The sequence below is a fragment of the Sinocyclocheilus rhinocerous genome, unplaced genomic scaffold (assembly GCF_001515625.1).
Source record: "Sinocyclocheilus rhinocerous isolate Xijiao unplaced genomic scaffold, SAMN03320098_v1.1 scaffold200, whole genome shotgun sequence".
Taxonomy (NCBI): domain Eukaryota; kingdom Metazoa; phylum Chordata; class Actinopteri; order Cypriniformes; family Cyprinidae; genus Sinocyclocheilus; species Sinocyclocheilus rhinocerous.
In genome coordinates this window covers 3058818-3073604 of record NW_015641014.1, presented here as the reverse complement: position 1 = coordinate 3073604, position 14787 = coordinate 3058818, and the positions used below count along the sequence as shown (strand labels likewise).

At 38.5% G+C, this 14787-nt stretch overlaps 1 protein-coding gene across 1 annotated transcript; it reads left to right on the top strand.

Moving 5' to 3' along the window:
• The first annotated feature begins 108 nt into the window (after nt 1-108).
• On the top strand, nt 109-5569 carry gpr37a (G protein-coupled receptor 37a). Its single transcript, XM_016569927.1, has 2 exons — nt 109-1338; nt 4374-5569. The coding sequence occupies exons 1-2, from the start codon at nt 457-459 to the stop codon at nt 5196-5198; spliced, it is 1707 nt and encodes a 568-aa protein (XP_016425413.1). The 5' UTR covers nt 109-456; the 3' UTR covers nt 5199-5569.
• The last annotated feature ends 9218 nt before the right edge of the window (nt 5570-14787 follow it).

Sequence of the window (14787 nt, the reverse complement as noted above, 5' to 3'; positions counted from 1 at the left end):
CACATTGCAGTTCTGTTTCAGTCCGCTAGGTGGCGCGTTCACTGTATTGCATCTGTGAAAGCGGCGCCTCCCTGACGGAGCTTCATATCGCAGAGCTGCATTAGGAGCCCATGAACGGCACTCAAGGACTTTCACTTTATCAAGATGCTGGATGCTCTTGGCCTTGGCGTGTATATTGTTCCTCATACGAATCGCTAGAAAATATTTCAGAGGTTCCAGGGCTTCAATTATTTTTTAATTGTTTGGTTAATCACCTGTTTGACCAAGTATTTCCTTCTTTTTTTTTCCTCACAGTTCTACTGTTATAATATTACTCCGGGGATTTAAAAATGGAAACTGGAGATGCTTATCTAAACGAGAGACCAGCGAACGGAACGAAGCTTGATGTTTGCCCTACAACTTTGCCTTAAAAATACTGGAATTATCAGATTTGGATATTTTTGAGGGATATACGCAATGGAAATGCAATTTTTAACTGTATTTTGTTTGCTCATTGGTTGTGAACTCTCAGTAGTTCTCGCTCGTAGCAATAACACGGCAGGTTTAACGACAAAAATCGTTTCATCCTATAAAGTGCGTGAAATCAATACAGACAGCCGTGAACGATGTGTAACTTTAAATAAGATCAGTTATGAAACGGGTAAGGAGCCTAAAGATGTGCTTTCATCGAGCAGGACTACTATAAACTTAATGCCGGTGAATGGGAGCGATAACACAACGGTGAGAGCATCTTCCAGGCAAAAGTACGAAAAAAATGATCAAATGGACAAATATAACAAAACAAAGTCATTTCTGAAGGAAACACACGGCGAAATTCGCGTTAACAGGCGTTTTCGTCGACAGGATAGAGTAACGGTCGTTACTGAGCCTGACAGGAATCAAACCATCAAAGAACGCGTGGAGTCATTGCCTAAACCTGTAGCGCAGATCCAGCCTACTGACTTTCCCACTGAGTTCACGTCTATCCCTGAATGGGGCACCTCACCTGTGGAGGACTTTGAGGAAGTCTTCACCCCGTTCATTCCCTTTAATACACGATCAAAAACTCCAGGGGTGAAGAACCCGTTTTACCCCGTGACAGGTGAATCGTACGGTGCATATGCTGTCATGTGCATCTCCATCCTCATTTTCACTGTGGGAATTGTTGGGAATGTTGCAATCATGTGCATAGTGTGCCACAATTACTACATGAGAAGCATTTCAAACTCCTTGCTGGCCAACCTCGCCCTGTGGGATTTTGTCATCCTGTTTTTCTGCTTGCCACTTGTTATATTCCATGAACTCACTAAGGATTGGCTCCTTGGGGAATTCTCCTGTAAAATCATTCCATACATTGAGGTAAAACCTGCGGTTGGTCGCTTTTAATGGATGATTGAAATGCAGTTTGTGTTTCTGATGCGTGATATTCTTGGTATTATGCCTACTATTTCAAAATGAGTATGTTAATGGTAAGATGTATTGATACTAAAACTATATACTGTATTAGTAATATAGGATATCAGTTTGGATAAAAAAAGTTAATATGGAACCATGCTTGATCACATACTGTACATCACATACTAGAATGTTTTCATGCCATTCCATCTCTTATGCTTTAATGCAGCCTAAGTAGGTCCAGCTGTATGGTGTAAGGTGAACCTTGGGACTTTCTTGGGTCAGACTGATGATTGAGTGGGCCGGGCCTGGTTTCAGGATTGAGCTTGACTTTTATTCTAGCAGGTTCTCAAAGATAATCACACTTTCACACATGAAGCTGGTTAAACTGTAGTAAAGTTGCTGGTTTCCCATTTCAGGTGAATGCAGCACATCTGATATTCACACGTCATTCGTCATTTTATCTGTGTCGGCATTTATTCCGTATCAGCATGAAAAATGATACAACTTGATGTCGTTTGAATCTGAAATGCCACTAAAAGTGTTTCTTTATGCCAGAAACACTTTGTATTTGTCTGTTGGTAACAAAGCTGAGTACTCAAGGGAAGTGTTAAATTTTCCTTCAAATGTCAGTTCTACTAAACCGTAAGTGTTATTAGTCAAGTAAGTTACTATATACCTATTGACTTAAACAAACTTTCTCAGTAAGATTTTTGTCAAACTGTTTGTCCTTCAAGACAGTTGTTGACCCAAAAGAGGATCTGACTGTAAAAGACGATATTTACACCAATACACCTATAGCACCTTTTGTGGCAACATTGAGATTGCAGAATATTTTGCATTGTTTTATTTCAATCAACCTTCTGGGTTCACGTACTGGCGTAAACAGCTGCACCATTCAGTGTCTGTCCAAAATTTTTTTGACTTGCAATTTCTTTTTTTTTTTTGCATCAACTACTTTACTTCGTGATTCGGCCTCTTGACAGACTTATGTCACAGCACCCTATGTATTGTACAATTTCAAACCACTAATTAAACATATAGCTTGAAGTTTTTTTTCAACGCTTATAAGCCATCAAAATTCCAGAGCTGATTTGTTGGCATTTTAACAATGGGAGCTGTTCACACATTTTAAAATGAAAAATGCTGTTAAATTAACAAAAAGACTGTATGTGTGAAAGTGTGTGTAGACAACAGGAATTCAGTGCAAATGTATACGTGTAGGTCAGGACAGACATCTTGGCTGTGTTTTGTCTTCCTCAGTAAGGGGGAGTGTCTCTGCAGACACAAAGAGATAGTGGTATTGCCCTGGGGCAGCTTTCAGATTGTATCATGTGTTTCTGAGGAATTGACCTGATTGGTGCCATAGTTGTGGCTTTAATCTCCTGATACACTACAGAGCGCCAGCGCCTACACCCTAGATTCAGATCAGCCCTCTAACTTGATCACTATGTTTCAACCTAATAATGAAGTCGATGGCCTTAAATGGAAAGGCTGTGGTTTTTATGCACAATCTAGTGGGATTAAATTTCTTTGTCGTTCCACAGGTTTAGGAGTTCAATACAAGTTATGCTCAATCGACAGCCCTTGGCTTAATGTTGATTACTAATTAATTCGGACTTGTTCCTCATTCTTGAATGTTTTTTAGAGGATTCAAATGCAGAAATGTTAATAATTTTATAAAAGCACTTACATTAATTCTTCCGGTAAAACCTTTATTTAAAACTTGCATGGATTATTTGAGCTTTATGTTTGTTCTTGACATTTTAGGTGTTAAGTTGTCAGTTACATTTATGCATTTGGCAGACACCGCTTACGTTGCATTCAAGTACACATTTTATGAGTTCTTGCTTTCCCTGGGAATCGAACCCACGACTTTGGTGTTGCTAGTGCCATGCTCTAGTAAACCATTTTTTCACATTAAAATCATGTTAAGGCACATATTGTTTATGTCTTGTGACTATACTATTTAGTATTTAAAAGTTTACGAATTTGCCCGGTTCACTCCAGTTGTAAGTGCTTCACTGTAAAGCCCAAAGTGTGCTTTAGTTTTTACACATATGCATGACACAAATTTTGTCACCAGAATAGAATGCACATACTGTATTCGCACTGTCCGATTTTTGAAGCCGATTACAGTGATATTGGTCACATATGCGTATTGAATTGGTTTTGCACTAATCAGTTGTTCCAAAAGTGGCAACACTGGCCCAGGCCGCTGTTTCACAATAGAAATCGAAACTAAAGAGATGAAATAACAACAACATAGCAGAGACTGCAACTACAACAGATGCCTGCATTGGCATCGTTTGTGTAAGGGGGTTATGAGATAGAAGCAACTTTGTTTTAAAAGAGTAAAAAAACATTTTTATAGGTCATAACTTATGGAGAAAATAGAGCAGACGCTAGACAAAGATGAAGCTCTCTAGAGTGCATGTGTCGACCACCTGTGTTCGCATACACCTTTGAAAGGCTGGGCATTCAGATGTACGCATATGCTAGCATATACATACACAAACGAAGTATACTTTTGGCTTAACCCAGATTTTTGCTTTTTTATGCCACAAGTGTTGTCAATCAAGCTTAAAGGGATAGGGTAGTTCACTCAAAAATTGAAAATTTTGTCATGGCTCAAGTTGTTCCAAACCTGTATGAGTAAGAATGTCGGTTACCAAGTGGTAGCCATTGATTTCCATAGTAGGCATAATTTTTTTTCCAATGGAAGTCAATGCTTACCGTCAATTGTTTGGTTACCACCATTCTTCAAAACATTATTTTGTGCTCAACAGAAGAAAGAAACTCATACAGGTTTGGAACAACTTGAGGGTGAGAGAATGATGACAGAACTTTCATTTTTTGGGTGAACTGTCCAATAGAACCTGGAATGAATGTTAATAGAGCCTGGAATGTTCCTTGATCTACTTTATGTCGAGGTTTTTCAGTGGAAGGATTTTCTAAAAGTTTATTTATAATGACCACACATCCCTTTTACCTTGCAGGTGGCGTCTTTAGGAGTAACTACCTTCACTCTTTGTGCTTTGTGCATTGACCGTTTCCGTGCCGCAAGCAATGTCCAGATGTACTACGAGATGATCGAGAACTGCACCTCCACTACAGCCAAGCTAACCGTGATCTGGCTGGGTGCACTGCTCCTCGCCCTGCCTGAGCTCCTCATCCGGCAGCTGGTGAAAGAGGAGCGTGAGCCTCCGGAGGTGATACCTTGCGAACATTGCGTAGTCCGAATCTCCACGGCTCTCCCAGACACACTTTACGTGCTCGGACTCACCTACAACAGCGCTCGCCTGTGGTGGTACTTCGGCTGCTACTTCTGCCTGCCCACCCTCTTCACGATCATCAGCTCGGTGGTGACCGCACGCAAAATCCGCAAAGCCGAGCGCACCAGCGTCCGAGGCAACCGCAAGCAGATCCAACTGGAAAGCCAAATGAACTGCATTGTGGTTGCTTTGGCTATCCTGTACGGCTTTTGCGTCATTCCGGAGAACATCAGCAACATCGTATCAGTGTACATGGCTTCAGGTGTGCCACGTCGTACACTGGATATCCTGCATCTGGTGAGTCAGATGATGCTGTTCTGCAAGTCCGCGGTTACGCCCATCCTGCTTCTGGTGCTCTGTCGGCCCTTCAGCAAAGCCTTCCTGGACTGCTGCTGCTGCTGTTTTGAGGAGTGCAGCCCACCAAAGTCCTCCGAGCCCAACAGTGATGACAACGATCAGGACGGCACCACCGAGCTGGAGCTTTCACCCTACAGCACTGTAGTCCGCAGGGATCCATCTACCTTCCCAATAGCGGGAACGCACTGCTAAGGTTGTACCTTACCTAAGGGCTAAACAATACCAAGGGCTTAGATTTACAAAATAAACCAGTTAAGAGGTGTTATTTTCACAGGCTGTGCAATTTTGTGCAGTTTCTGTTTATACTCGACTTTGTTTTGGGAGAGATGCCCACAAACTGGATATTTTACTTCGTGAAAATAGGGACAACAAGCCACATTTATCCCAGGCCAGATGGTCTTAGAGATGCAACTGCCTATTGATGTTTACAAAAGAAGACTTGAGTACCTTGTGTAGTTTCTTGGAAGTTTGTAGAAAGTCTAGAAGGATTATGAACTAACTCACAGGCATTTGTTATATTTGCACAGTTTTCTTACCCCTGTATCTTTTTTTTTTCCAATTTAATTTGGTGTATTTGTGCTTGTTTTTTTTTTCTTTTTTCAAAGTGTCTCTGAAGCTTATGGAAGGTATTAGAAAATGGCTGTTCGTAGTATGTTTTGGTGTTGTGGAAACTGGCGATTCTTGTGAATCGGTTAAATGTTAAGCCTAGCTCCCTTGCTATGTAAGTATTAAATTCACTCTGTATTTGCTAGCAGAAGAAGTTGTGATGCTCTTCAGCCACTGGAAAGCACTGAAGAACCTGTTTAGTCAAGACATGTCACTTTAATAAAAAACAACAACAAATTACAAGATCTTAGGATTTTCTTACAAATGTTTGAGATACAAATGCCAAGTTCCTCTGAAACTCTTCACCTTCCCAGCTCCACCTTTATAGATCTACTGTGGGTTATTATATATGCTATTTGCGCAGCAGCAGTATGTCTTAAATACTCACAGCACCATACTGGCGTATGAATTGGCAGTAGCAAATTCCTGTACTTGCTTTGCCGCAGCAGCAAAATGTACAACAATAACCAACAGCAGCAGCAATAAACCAGCAGCAGCGTAGCACATCTATTCTGCCAAGACCAAATACATTAACATTGTCTTATAAATAACCATGCTAAAATCATCCATAAAAGTTTTCATGATAGAACTTTTATGAAGTAAAACTGGAGATAGTGTTTATCATTTTGAGAATTTTTTCTTTTTATTCAGTTTATGGTAAATTGAAGACCTTGAGATCCTAACAAATCAGTTTTTCTCCAGTGGCAAGTTCACAGGCCTTTGGGTCATTACAGTACTTTCCTAGCACACAGAGGCTATTGTTTAATGCTGTGGCCAGTTCAACATTAGGCATTCATACTGCAGCGGATTCCATGACCTCACGGACAGAAGTGCGGACTGGATTGGGAGTGTGGGGAAAGATGTAGGAAGCCTGTTTGGCTTAACAGGACCAGTTTCGTTATTGTGGTCTGGTTGTTTATTGGCCGTTTAGTGTCAAAGGAAAGTTGTACTTTTGCGCTGCTTGAGGAACAATTTCATCTCTTTTACTATACATTTAAGCTCAGTTGCAAGACCTAGTGAGTCACCTTGCTGTCTGTTTCCTACACAGACAGCTTCCTTCCAAGGCAGCATCATAACAGAAATAGAAATCCCAACGACTGATTTTGGTAAGAATGCTTTCTGGTGGATAATGTGACACTGAAGACTGGAGAAACTTTCTTCTGTGGAACACAAAAGATATTCTGAAAAATGTCCAATGATTTGGACCCCATTGACTGTTGCATGGAAGAGCGTCATACAAATTTGGAACAATGCAAAAGTGACATAATCATAATTTACAGCATTGTTTCCATCTTTGTATAGTCAACTTTTTTCTAGCATGACTTTCAAAATAAGTTCCTATCATGATTAGCTTGTATTTTATTTTAAGGCACTCTTGAGTGTTCGCTGATGACATTCTCATGCATATTTAAGTAGATTGCATCATTCAAACCCACACTTCGGCCTAATAAATGATTCATAAGCACCAACAAACAGTCATTCTTTTGAACGGCACGTGTCATATTAATATTTAATGAATGATGAGCACTTTGTGCCTCTACAATGCATACTTAAGATGTTGTTTGGTCCTGAAAGGACTAAATTCATTGTTGGTCTCATTTTTGTTTGTTTTTTTCTAACTCATTGCTTTTTATTAGGGCAATTTATTAATTTCTTATGCCAGATTTACTATGGCATTTCTTAATTTTGCAAGTTATGCACAATATCTTCCCAGACAATGTTTACACTGATGGGAACAGTTTTAGGTGCTTGGGCCAGGATGGTACCCATACTTATAATCGCTTTTTAGCGTCTCTTCTAATTGGATCTATCTGATTGAGAGGATGCCATCCATGGAAATGAAGGGCTTTATTGTCTTGTTATTCCTTTTGTGGAATTGTCCCTCATTTCTAGGTCACCGCCTGTGATGGATGCTTGAATGCGTTAATGAGTTCCCCTGTGAAGTCTTCCCTGTGTGTGAGCGGCTCTCGTCTTTGTCACACACACACTGTATGTACTATTTGCAGTGCCCCTCCTCAGCTGCCCTATGAAGGGGAATTATGGGATTGTTGGCACTGCCAAATTACTGTTTGTTGAAGGAGATTGTGAAAAACCTTTGAGTTTGTTTAAAGGTTGCTTTTGAAAAGCCTAATTGAGCTGTTCTGATGTTCACACAACGGAACAGCCCACATCCCCTCCTGTTGCCCCGTCATCAGCATTATCCTCAACCTTTGATTTCATCCTAAGGGAAATCTCAGTAATTTGTGCCAACTTGACAACTCTATTGTAGCCATTACATTAATAGACCCAGCCTTTTTATAGGGATACTTCACCTAAAAATTAAACTTACCCCGTGATTTACTCACCCTCAAGCCATCCTAGGTGTTTATGACTTTCTTCTTTCAGACGAATCCAATCGGAGTTCTATTAAAAAATGTCCTGGCTCTTCCAAGCTTTATAATGGCAGTGAATTGTGGTCGAGATTTTGGGGGTTAATAAAGGTCTCCTGAAGCGAATTGATGTGTTTATGTAAGAAAAATATCCATATTTAAAATATCTATATTTAAAACTTTATAAACCGTAATCTCTAGTTTCCGCTAACTGTCGTACACGTTCACGAGAGAGTGGCGTTCCAGCGGATGACGTAGGACGTATGCGTAAGCTCTGGTGAGAATATGCTAGTCTCACGAGAACCAACTTTTTGTTTACAGCAAAGGAAAACCAGTCTCTTCTTGGCTTATATCGAAATCCTCTGACATTTTTCTTTACAAATCCTTGTTTTGTACTTCTAATTCGTGACCGGTGTTTTGTTTTGCTCTCTCCTTTGCGCTTCCCCATTCGACTCTTCTCACCTGAGCTTATGCTATGCCTACATCCTACGTCATCCGCTGGAACGCACCTACGATAGTTAGCACAAGCTAGAGATTAAAAGTTTTAAATATGGAAATTTTTCTTACACAAACACATCGATTTGCTTCAGAAGGCCTTTATAAACCCCCTGGAGCTGTGTGGAGCACTTTTTATGATGGATGGATGCAGTTTTTTGGGCTTCAATGTCTTGGAAGCTTGGAAGAGCCAAGACATTTTTAATATAACTCCCGACTGTATTCATCTGAAAGAAGAAAGTCATAAACACCTAGGATGGCTTGAGGGTGAGTAAATCATGGGGTAATTTTAATTTTGGGGTGAACTATTCCTTTAAAATAAAATAAATATGATTTTTGAGAATGGGCAAAAATTGGATGAATCCCCAAACCTGTGGGATGGTGAAATTGTGCACCACATGACAACAGATGGGAAATTACCTTTGCTCATTACATAAGAATGAGTGTCTCTTTAATTATTAAACTCTTTTTATCTCAACTTGGCAAAGTAATTTACCCGGTAACAAATGCTTTAATTAAAGTACTATTAATATTTATAAGGATTCATGGCCTATTATTTTATAATTGCTATTTGCATATAGAATTACAAATATATAGAGTGGTACCACAAGTCTGAGATCACTTGTGGAAATGAAGCAAAAACTTGTGTTTTGCTTTATTTTTAATTGAATTTTAAAGAAAACCAATATATTATTAGCAAAAACAGGTGCAAATAAAGTGAAACTAATTCCAAGTGAGTCTAAAGGCCCGATTACAATGATAGAACTAAGAATAATGAAGAACGATAACTCTAATGATAAGCATATTAGCACCCACACAAACGCACAATAACCTTCTGTTTATTATAAGTACACACGTTTTGTCTGTCACTTTAAAATGATTGGGTGCTTTAATGCAGGATGGTTTCTAATTGGTTGTCAATGTTTTTATTGTTCCTCCACTTATTGTTCATCCTGAAAGTGATTTCAATGATATCGTTCCTCAGTACTGTTATCATTGTAGCTGTGATGTGGACTTCACTATTCGCATGGAATTAGAACGATTATTAAGACTTTATAGGCCAAGTTATCAACCTTGGTGTGAATGGTCCTTAAGTCTTGATTTTCAACATTTGGAAAGTATCCAAATTAACTCATGTTTAATCTTTTCATCTTCACCTCAATGCTTAAAATTAAAGATTTATCCTCTTCAGACTTACAGTTCAGCCTCAGGTCCACAGACTTTAGGAAAACATACTATAGTCTTATCTAAAAAAATCCAGAACTCACTTTAAATGTCAGATTAAATAATAAAAAAAGAATAATAATAAAATGTACTACCCGAAGCGTATTGGCCCACAGGACTGAATATTCACCCTGAGTAAATGTTAATCAGTATTCTGAGTCACCACAGTTAAAAACAACCGCCAGACAAGGCGTTTTGGGCGTTTACCCATGTAGCCCGACTGCTAATGCTGTACATGTGCATAAACAAGCATTTAATGAACCAGAAAAAAATACTGTCAGTGCTCCCAAAGGGAATGTAAATGTACAGTTTAAAACTGGAAAAACCCGATGTTTTATACTAGTCTCAGATAGTTAGACCGATATTTGTAACAGAACCTGAGAGTGGAGGAGGGTTAAATGTGCAGCATCATCCACTGGCATAATAATGCTTAACTGGGTGTATATGAACAATCTCAGCATTGTTTCCCTCCCTCGTTCTCTCTCTGAAATAGAGAAAACATCCTTTTTCAGCCATCTCTGTTCTTTAGCACTCGCATGTAAAGTGAGTTGTGACTTATCAGCTCTGTTTTCTTTTACATTTGTCATTTTGATGGTTCGTTTTTCGTTTTGAATCACTTTCCATTTCCTCTTTCCTTTCCCATACAGTTTGTGCGTCTCTGTGAGCTTCTCAAGGAGCTTTGTGTCAGCGTATCAAAACACATACTAACATGGACTTTTTAGCAACAAAAAAAAAAAAGAATGAAATTTGCAGAGTTTTCATTTGGACAAAGGAAACCGTTTGCGTCACTGTGGCATTCGGGCCGAAAGGAAACAATCACTGCCCTGTGTGGACTTTTTATGGCATGTGGGAGAAAGCCAAATGAGCATTACTGGCCTGCGACTCAGTGGTCACAAACAAAAGGACCGCAAGAGACACTGAGGTGTTATAATTCATTTTAAGCATTCAAGGGGCCATGAGTCCAATAAACCACATGTGAAATATGTTTGCTTCGACACGCATTGACATCCAAAATCAATGCGAGGTGAATCCATTTAAAAGTTGCCAATATCCTAGATTTTGCTTTTCTTTATTGGTCCTTTTCAACTTTTATAATGCAAACCTCTCTTTAAAAACGTCAGCTATTTTGTCGTCAAAATCCATCAAAGTGATACAATCAGAAAGTGTCTCTGCTCAGTTCACGGGGTGAAAAGCTTCCGAATGCCACACACGTTGCAAAGGTCATTTTTTTCCATAGCAGATCCCACATGCTTTCACATGTATTGCCGGTTGCATGATAGACAGGGCAGTTTGCGTTGAGGGGTTTCCAGAGAGAACTGTTCTGGAAAGACATCAAAGGCGATATTGCATATAATAATAATGGCCTTGTCACTTTGATGGGTTCAGGAGACCTGAGATAAAGCACTTCTTTCCTAAAATGCAAGGTTGGAAAGGTTGCCATAAAATGTATTATTTCCCTTGACTATTTTATGTTACTTAAAATTATAGGCCTACAGAAATAAAGCAATTCAGACACCTTTTGTATGATGTAAAGAAAAAACTGATTTGTTTTTTATTTTAATAAATTATATATTTTTGTTTTATTTAAATGTACTGTCATTTATTTTATTAAATTTAACTATATTTATTGACATTTATTGTTCAATTTAATCAAATAAATGACATTTAAACAAAACGAATGAATACCATTTTAAAAATGTAACACAATTATAGGCCTACTTTAGACTTTTTGAATTGATTATATTCATTTTTTTCATTTATTATTAACAATAAATGTTATCAAAATCATATATTTACTAAATAGGTGTTGTAAAAGGAGGACAGCTGCTTATTACTCTGACGACAAAAAGTCACATTAAGCTGAAGAAGAAAGGGAAAGGAGTGAAGAAGGTGGAGAGGGGATGATGCTGGATATCGCCCATCTGTGCACAGGAACGACAAGGCATTACTTCTGGGCCGTAGCTGACAAGTGAATTGAGTAATTGCCAATCGTGGCAGGCTTGTGCTAATGAGATTTCATTCCTGAGCCCCGAGCCAGTCTCTCCTCATGCATGATGGAGTTTAATTACGGGTGAGTACAGAGATGAGCAAGATGTTTACGAGGACCATGTCTAAATGAACTTCTCATTCACTCACACCGTTCATGCCATCATGCCAAATTTCCTCCATGAAAATTTTGGAGGGGAAAATGTCATGCGTATTCATTTCATGCATAATTTACAAAGCTAGACTGCCTGACGCACTCTGAAAAATGAAGGTTCTTTTTTTTGGCATCAATGAAGAACCGTCAATATCCATGGAACCTTTCCATTCTATTAAAAAGGTGCTTTTATAGTGGAAAATGGTTCTTTAGATTGTTCAGTTGAAGGTTCTTGTACCAAAAACATACTTTTGGGAACTTAAGAGTACCTTTTAAGATTTGTCATTAATTTCTATGACATTACCAGTCCTAGAAATCACCTTTGCACCTTTCCTTGTATTTCCAGGTTGTATTTGATTTTTGTGGTGGAATGACACATATAGGTGGTGTCAGTGGATTCAGTCCAGTAGTCACTGAGTGGTGCTGGCAAGCCTCTGGGTCACCGCATGATCTGAGCCCTTTATAGACGGTCACAAAGAGCTGAATGAGTTGATCTATGGGAACACTGACAGGCTATCGTCCTCAGGCGCTGCATGCGGCTGACCTGTGTTATAAATCAAAAGAGTAATGATATCAGGGTCATCCTAAACAAATAATATTCATCTTCAATATCATTTGAATACAGTGGTCTGGTAAAAGAAAGATGAATCCATTTGATTTTTCTGTTTGGATACTTTAAGAGAAAAAAATGACTAACAATAACATATAAAAGGAGATTTGAGAATGTGGACTTCTCAAATGGAACCAAGAACGTCAAACTGGAACGTCCCAAAAGTAGGTCAGCGGTAACCTTGTGTGGCATTAGTCAGAGGTGTTTTAGTCCACTGAAACCCTCAGATATTTGTGTTAGAGGCATTATGAATCACATAACTCAAGGGCAAAACACTGACCATGTGTCATCATCCATTTGTACGTAAGAGCATACAGAGAAAAATTTGTTACAGAAATTATATCAGGCCAGCACTTTATTCCATGAATAAATACCTCCTTAGCTCACAAAGCTGACCCCATCCTTAAGCTGGAGAGAGATAGATTACTTTTTCTGAACTGAAATTTCATGTCTCTTCATTTGCTGCCATGTTTTGGTCCACCTAGGTCAAGGACACCCTTGAGAGCACTTGAGGAGAAGTCACTTTTGATGTGTGCCTACAAAGCATTTGGTCAAGATGAGTGCAAAAGCACTGTGTACTGTAACTACTGTGTTTCTCTATGTACTCGTTTTTATACAGTACTGTAAGTACCCGAGTTTTCAAGCTTCAAAATGAACACAAAATTATCATCTACTGTACATCCATAAAACTTTAGTGTTAAGTCGTACAATAGATTTTTGTGAGGAACAGATCAAAAATTAAGTTGTTAATTGAAGATCTCCCCCTCCAGAGGAAGGTTCATTAAGCTGAACTCGAGAACCAAAAAAACGGTTTCACTAGCGAATCATTCTCTGTATGCTATTTCAGATGCACGCATTGTGAACCGGATCAACCAATTGATTTAAAATATCTGATTCAAAAGAATGATTCATTAACGAATCGGACATTGTTTTCTCATGAATGTGAATTTTGGTCTATTCTTGACACAAAGATACCATATGACAACAGAAGATTAAGTAGGCCTAATATGGAATAGGGGTCTACTTTAAATGCATTCAGAAAAGTACATTCTGTAAAATTACTCCTTTTGTGTTTCAGAGAAGAAAGTCATACAGGTTTCGAAAGACATGAGTGTGAGTAAACGATGACGGTTTTCATTTTTGGGTGAAATATTCCTTTAATGTTGCTCTATATAGTCATGTGTGTTTTGGGGAGGTTTAGTCTGACAGATGGTCTGAAAGTCAGGGTTCAGAATGTATGTCAGTAGGTCGCCATAAACACAAATACAAATCCTTGTTAGAGCAATGACAGCCCACACTTTGACCTGAGGCATCAACATATTCGCAGGCATTAGAGAAAAGTCATATCTTACTCATCTACAACAACTGACAATATCTTTTGGCTAAATCCTCAAACAAGCAACTGTAAGAATGCATTAAAATTGTATCCATTCAAACCACACACACATACATTGGCTACATATTAGGAATCATAGGTAGTTTGACTTAAATACGTTATGTAAATACGTTATTACACACATTTAATGCATAAAATATATATATATATTGTACGTTATAATTTGCATGTTAATGTATGCCCACACATTCCCAACAGCTGACTTGCATTTTCTCACCCGTTCCTTTTAGCTGTATGTTTTCCTTTATTTTATAGAGTCACTGTTGCAGTTTCTGTTTGGTTACTCAATAGTAAAAGCTGTCTTTTGTCTGTCTAGGGACATTTGCGTCATGTCACCCTGTGGAAGCGCGGACCAGCCCCCCTTCAGAGTCTGTCACAGGCGGTCACTGCAGGATCTTTTGTTGATCATGTAGCTGTTGCAGTTTCAGCTGAAAACATACCTCTGGTCTTACTGTATGGCACACACATTAAAGAAGCATTTTTGGTGGGGATTTCTACTAGCCCAGAAATGTGAGGAGTGAATCAGAAACGTTACGGGTGCTGGTTTGGTATTTAGAGACTTTGTTCTGTAAAATACAATTTAGTAATCTTTTGGTTAGCTCAGATTCAAAAGAAAACTTCATAATCAATAAAAAAAAATTATTATTATTAAGATTAATATGAGTGGACTATCTGTAGTGCTGTGACGTAACAACACTGCCATCTACAGTCAATTATATAATTATATTAAGAGTTTATATCTGTTATGCATAGGCTATTTATAATATGTTAGAAATATCGTTTATTTGAATATTGTGAAAATTGTGAACATTCATAACTTAAACATTATCATATAAAGTTTCTTAAATAAAAAACTAAAAATTGAAATAAAAAAGTTATTAACAAAATATTAACCTCTTTCCGTATCAATGACCAATCACTGTCAAAGGTGAACTTTTAAG

What these genes read in the sequence shown, in the direction of transcription:
- gpr37a (XM_016569927.1), top strand. Translation starts at nt 457, where the DNA reads ATGGAAATGCAATTTTTAACTGTATTTTGTTTGCTCATTGGTTGTGAA. An exon ending in AAATCATTCCATACATTGAG is followed by an intron (nt 1,339 to 4,373) that starts GTAAAACCTGCG and finishes TTTACCTTGCAG; the next exon opens with GTGGCGTCTTTAGGAGTAAC.